The sequence below is a fragment of the Aptenodytes forsteri genome, unplaced genomic scaffold (genome assembly GCF_000699145.1).
Source record: "Aptenodytes forsteri isolate BGI_AS27 unplaced genomic scaffold, ASM69914v1 Scaffold26, whole genome shotgun sequence".
In the NCBI taxonomy this organism is placed as follows: domain Eukaryota; kingdom Metazoa; phylum Chordata; class Aves; order Sphenisciformes; family Spheniscidae; genus Aptenodytes; species Aptenodytes forsteri.
Genome location: NW_008794125.1, coordinates 1,573,073 through 1,579,072, shown reverse-complemented (window position 1 = coordinate 1,579,072; position 6,000 = coordinate 1,573,073). Strand labels below are relative to the sequence as shown.

Here is a 6,000-nt window from a genome sequence, read left to right as displayed (position 1 = left end):
CCGCCGTTGTTAGCGTCGCGGCCCAACTGAAGGACCGGGGGGCGGCAGCGGTGGCCTCCTGCGCTTGGGGGGTGCAGAACTTGGCTGGTCTTTGTTGCTGGTGGTGGGTTACACCGCGCCGGAGATGGTTTTCATCCTCGTGGCATCTCTACCGGGGACAGGAGACGCGGCCACGTGCCTTCTCCTCTGCAGCATTTCCCCGCCGAAGCCACCAGGGTGACTAAAGCTCTGTGTGTCTCCATCTCCTCAGGAAAACCAGGTGGTTCGCATCTCTTTCTCCAACCTCTTCAAGGAGTTCAAATCCACAGCCACCTGGCTGCAGTTCCCCTTCGTCTGCGGAGCAGCCAAGGGCTCGGCGTCCGACCGCGCGGCCAGGACGTCCAGGCGCGGTGAGGAGCGTGCGCGGTGCTGCCGCCGCTGCTCCTCGTGGCGCAGTCGGGACTGGGCTGCCGCATCACCGCCGAAATAAATTGTTACAAAATCAATTGAGTTCAGAAGTTGACTTGATGCGTTCGAGGAGGGTGAGGAGTGGTGGGCCTGAGCAGGAGACCCTCAGCAGCTGGAAGGCCGGAGCTGTAGCTGCCGGGAGGGATGTCCCCCATCCCCATTCTCCCGAGCAGTGGGGTGCAGTGTCAGGCCGGGCACGAGTCCAGGGAGGCAGCGGGGCTGCTTCTCCGTCCTTCCCCACCCCTGCGCTGCAGTAGCGAGCTACGAGGCGCGTTTTCCCCTCTCCCATCTTGGCACAGACAAGCCGAGCCTGGTGGGAGTCTTGCATGGTGAACCCTTCTTACTTAACCGCGTTAACCATGCGTCCCCCGTTCTGCCAGGTCTGCGCTCCAAGGTCTGTAGCATCTTTTCCCGTCTTCCCTTTTGCCACCTGCCGTTCTCCTCCCCAGGTCTCGTGGGAGCAGCCCCTGCTGACGTGCGCTGGACCTGCCTGGTGCTTGACCTTCACTCCATCCTCTCCCTCTACCTCAAGGTCTTGTGGGAGCAGCCCCCGCTGACGTGCGCTGGACCTGCCTGGTGCTTGACCTTCTCCATCCTCTCCCTCTACCTCAACCGCCGTTACGGCCACCTGAAGAGCGTCAAGCTCTGCTCCAACCTGCTGGTGAAAAACCTCTGCACGAGCGACTTGGTGTTCGACCCGGGTGAGGAGCCGAGACCGCGGGGCGGCCGCCGGTTTCCCTTGTGACTTAAACCCAGCCTGGATGGAACCCGTGGGGGTTTAAAGCCGCTCTTGCAGGCGTGATGCCAGCAGGGCCGTTAGCCCTGGCAGAGCACCAGCCTGCCGTTACTGTAGCAGTGGGATAGGAAGCAGAAAGGGCAAAATACTCGGTGCGATGTTAAGTTTCACGTGCGCTGGCGAATACAATCTCCCCACCTCCGGAGGGAAGCGTCCTCTCATTTTCCAGCTGCAAAAGTGAACGATAAGAGCAAAGTTAAATATCTTATCAGGGTTAGAATTTTTTTCAGGGGAAAAAAATTAAAGGAGTTACCAAGCCTCACTTCTCCAAGGCCTGTGCTTTGATCTGCTGGAAGAGCCTGTGTTTTTTTTGTCTCAGAAATCTTCCAACCTACTTTTTTTTATCCACCTGCTCAGCGTGGCAGAGAGGCTTTGGTCAAAACCTTCGTTTCTGCCTTTCTTTTTTTGTGCTGGAAATCTGCCCGAACCGCCTGGCCTGCTGGAAAGCATCAGTGAGGAGGAAGTTACAGATGCTGCTGTCGGATTCCTGAAACTTGTTATGTCTTGAAGACTTTCATGAAGTTACAAACGCGTGAAGGAAAGAAGACAAGAAAATGAGAACGGAGCCTTAACGCAAATCACGTGAAACTGCTGAATCACTGCATAGAAAACTAAGTGAATCTTGGGCCTGGGGGATTTATAACTCGATACCGAGGGTTTATGCCCTGGGGTCTTTTGCGGAGATTGAGAGTTTTGGGAATATTCCTGTGCAAAGGTGTGTTTGTTAGTTTGTTACAGGCCTCGGGGTTGTAATCTTTGTTTTTCAGATGTTCTCAAAGAGGGAAGCAGTTTGTGCCCATGTCCCACGGGAAGCATGAGATTGCAGTCGGCTCCACGGGCCTCGGAGAGCTCACTCTCTTTATCCGTATCTCTGCGCTGCCAGGTGTGACCTTCTCCGAGGCCCAGCAAGCCGACCTGGCCTGCCGCGGGGTCGCTCCCATGCCGCGGGAAATGGCTTTCCCTGTGCCGAAGGGAGAGAAGTGGCACGACCTCTACGACTACATCAGGTACGGCCGCTCCCGGCTGCGCTCGAACCCCCCGTGGCTCTGAGACCTCCCCCTTCCCCCGGGGAAGGCAGGACGGGTAACGCCGCTTAAGGAATGACAGATCCGGACGAACCTGGGGCTCGAGTGGAGACATTTTGGTCACCCCAGGTCCAGCGTTTAGGTGTCGTTAACACATCTACCCTGGTCTAAGCTTAACTGCTGATCGGTGATATTCTGGGGCAGGAAAAAGGCCGTTAGAGCACTCCCGTGCCTGGCGTTAACTCCAGCCCTCTCTCTCAACCGCCTCTTGCTGGGATTGCTCCCGTGGCTAACTTAGCGTAATGCAAGCCTTTCTTCTGTCCGTGCTGTTCCTGGGGAGCGCCTCAGCCTCTTGCGAAGTTAAAGGGTAGTCTGACAGGCGCCGCTGAGCCGTGGTCGGCCGTAACGCCTCGTCGGGGGGGCAGACGTAAGCGTACCTTCCTCAGCTTCGGTGCTGGGCTCCCATCGGTGGTGAGGTTTTCGCCAGAGAACTCTTGTCGGTCCTAAGTTGCAGCTCATCGCAGTCATCGGCTTAGCGGCGTTGCCTGAGGCGCGCAGCACCGAGCTAACCCCTGGAAAGTAACGGTGTAGATCAGACCCGGGAGATGCTTTAGTATCCCTATATTTGGGGGAGGAGGGGGCAAAAGGGGGGATCTTATAGGAGACAGTGAAGAGGCTTTTGTGCCAGGCAGTAAGTTAGCACGTGAGATTCCCGGGTGCCTGTGCAGCATCCCGAATACACGGCGCCTTCCTCTGGTTTTGCTCAGGTTCCCATCCGAGGGGTCCAAGCTGCCGTACGACTCCATCCAGAAGAGCTGTCTCGGCCCTGCGGCAGGTGGGAAGGCTGGGGATGGCAGCCGAGGCTGTGCCGCCCCGGGTGGACGCCTCGGGTTTCTGAAGGAGCCCAACCCGCTCCTCCTGTCACCCAGGTGGCCAAGTCTCGGAGGACCCCGTCCAGCAGCTGCCCCAGCCGGTGACGCTCACCAAAGCAGTCCGTGACCGACTGTCCCTCATCCATCAGATAACCAGTCCCAAAGCTGTAAGTGCACCGTGGAGGAGGCTGCAGCTTCTTCCTTTCTGCCTCCCATGGAGTTTCTCCCCACGTCTTGTCTTTGAGTTCCTTTATTTAGGACGTAGAAGCTGCTTGTTGTCGTTCGCAGCTGATCCGGGCAGGTCAGACCCCTGACCTGGGCATGGTCTGTTGACCGCAGCCCCGCAGTTAACGACTGGGTGGTTCAGCCTGGCATAGCACAGAGCAGAGACGAGATAAATGCCAAGTACCTCGTAATCTCCAGACATCTATCCTTCCTGTCTCAGCTGAGGCAGCAAATAGTTGTGTCTTCAAATTATAGATAGGAAATGAGGACTGGAGACTAAAGAACTTGATCGGGTGCCCTCAGGGAGCAGAGCAGCGTGTGGAGCCCGGATTGCTGGGACTGCGGGCAGCTGCCCTCGCCGCTGAGTTCCCCTTCCCTGCTGGCGGTGACGCAGGAGCTGGTGCTCAGACTGGCTTACCAGACAGCCTGGTGATGGGCTTGTGGAGAGGGACTGGGGGAAGCCGTCGTCCTCATGCTGTGGAGAGGGAGAAAAGGAGGAGCGCGACCGCTTTGCTGTTCTGAACTGGGATGCGCCGAGCTGGCTGGCCAGGCGCTTTTAGCCTCCTCTGCTCAGTGGAGAGAGGGCAGCTCTTCCAGAGACTGTTCAGGTCTGGGTCTCTCCTGGGGCTCTGGTTTGTTGTCTGCAGGAGGTGAGACAACACTGGGAGTGTAGGGAGAGTGGCTGGTTCACATACCTGGCATTAACCCACGTACCGACAGGGATGCTCTCCCTCCATGTTGCTCCATCCTTGTTTGTATTGCTGTGAAGAGTCGCTCGGGAGAGATGTGGGTGTCTCCCTGTCTCTGCCTTTGCAGTGGGTGGAAGGTGCTGGGAGGAGGGCTGATCTCTGTCTGAGGCTTTGCTCTTTCTCAGATGCCGCGTCGGTGTCCTGTAATTACGAAAAGCATCCCTGAGGTTCACCTGACAACCCCAGGGCCTCCAAGAGCCGTGCCTGCTGTGGACCAGGAGCTAGAGAAGAACCAGAGACCGCACAGTGCGGGGGATGCTGGGCAGTCGCTGTCAGTTAGTGATGGTGGCATCCACGTGTACGCTCACCAGAGGAGTGAACGAACCATCCGAGCCACCCGCAGCGGCTCAGAGGAGGTGGGTGAAGTGCTGAGGAGTCGCAGCAGCCCGAAGGTGGCTTTGGGACACTTATGGCTGATGTTTGTGAGCCCGGCAGAAGCAGCAGAGGGAACACAAGCTCCAGGCTGGAGTTTCAGTTAATCCTATGGAGTCCTTTTGCTGGCGCTAGTTTTTCTGACTAGCAGTTCTCCTTTCCACTAGAATCATGCTTGCCTTGAAAGGGGGACCCTGTGTTCGAATGCACTGACCTTAAGCCAATAATGTATGTTTACTAATTTGCCCAGAGCGTGTACAGGAAGGGCCCTGGACCAGGCGTGCCGTCCGGCAGGAGAGCCTCTGCCTGCAGGGTAAGAGGACGAGCCCTTCCCGCAGCAGCAGCCACCGGCTCTCTGGGCATCGCCAGGGCGCTGGGAAGGGCTGGCCGTAACCCCCCCCAGCGTGGGTGGGAGAGCTGCTTAACGCCGGGAAATCCCAGCTCCTCCTTCCTCCCCGATCTGACTTCTGCCAAGTTAAATATTTTAAAGCCATCTCCTCTAACAGGAGAGGACCCAAAGCCGCCTCTGTGCTTTAGGGAGAAAGGAGCGATGGGGACGGAGGGGCCCCGGGGGCGGAGGACCCCAGTCTGGCTCTAAGTGCGACGGTGCTGTCTGTTGTGGGGTTTGGTTTTTTTCCAGAGGCTCTTACCAGATCCCATCCTGAAGCTGAGAATGATTATTGGCTTCGGAGGCCGCAGCACCAAGCGGGTCAGTAGCTCGGACGGTTTGGGGAGTTCACGTGTAATCACAGATTTGATTTTTTTCGGAGGAATGAAAGGCAGCTGAGTGCCACCCTTCCTGCATTTTTTGATGGGGAAAATGTCCCCAAAGCAGATGGGCACGAGCTTATGCTTGTGCTTGGGTCTTCTGCTGTTACGATGGTGAATTAGCAATTATGGGGGCCTCTTAGATCTCGTGGCTTCTGCATTTTAACGTGTTAAAATTAGAGCTGCTTTGTGGGAGTCTGGAAAGGAAGGGCTGTGGTTTGGATTGTTTCCATGGGGCACTGTGCCTTGCAGGAGCCCAGCTTGCGGTCTGTGTTAGGGTAATGAAAAGGTCGTTTCGGTTCAACCAGTTCAAGGCTCTGCCAACGACGTGATTTTTCCTTGTATCTGCTGTTCATGTAGTAGAGATGATTGGTATGGTAAATCCACTGAATTAAGTAGGATGTCAGCTGGGCTCTTAGTTTTCCTTCGCGAGTTAGAAGAGTACTTGCACGGAAGAGCATCCTCTCACCTGCACACGTGCAGCAGATCTCCTGTCGGAGAAATCTCTGCGGGTCCAGCCTCAGACCTGGGGCACCTCCGGAGGATCTGCAGCCCTCTCATTCCTGCCTCGGTCCTGCAGGCGCTGTGGACTCAGAACAACGCTGCGGTGGTCTACCCCTGCCACGCTGTTATAGTGACCCTGCAGATCCAGACCGGAGAGCAGAGGTTCTTCATTGGACACACGGATAAGGTGAGCGTAACTCTCTTTACATGGCCGTACAGCAACGCTGTCCTTGTACCCCAGG

At 56.8% G+C, this 6,000-nt stretch overlaps 1 protein-coding gene across 1 annotated transcript in view; it reads left to right on the top strand.

Moving 5' to 3' along the window:
- WDR90 (WD repeat domain 90) overlaps positions 1-6,000 on the top strand; it is a 46,099-nt gene that overhangs the window by 1,952 nt on the left and 38,147 nt on the right. The window contains 9 exon segments of the mRNA XM_019471548.1: positions 251-389; positions 980-1,034; positions 1,036-1,148; positions 2,127-2,250; positions 3,036-3,103; positions 3,198-3,307; positions 4,240-4,470; positions 5,127-5,195; positions 5,835-5,945. Coding sequence (XP_019327093.1) covers positions 251-389; positions 980-1,034; positions 1,036-1,148; positions 2,127-2,250; positions 3,036-3,103; positions 3,198-3,307; positions 4,240-4,470; positions 5,127-5,195; positions 5,835-5,945 — 1,020 coding nt within the window.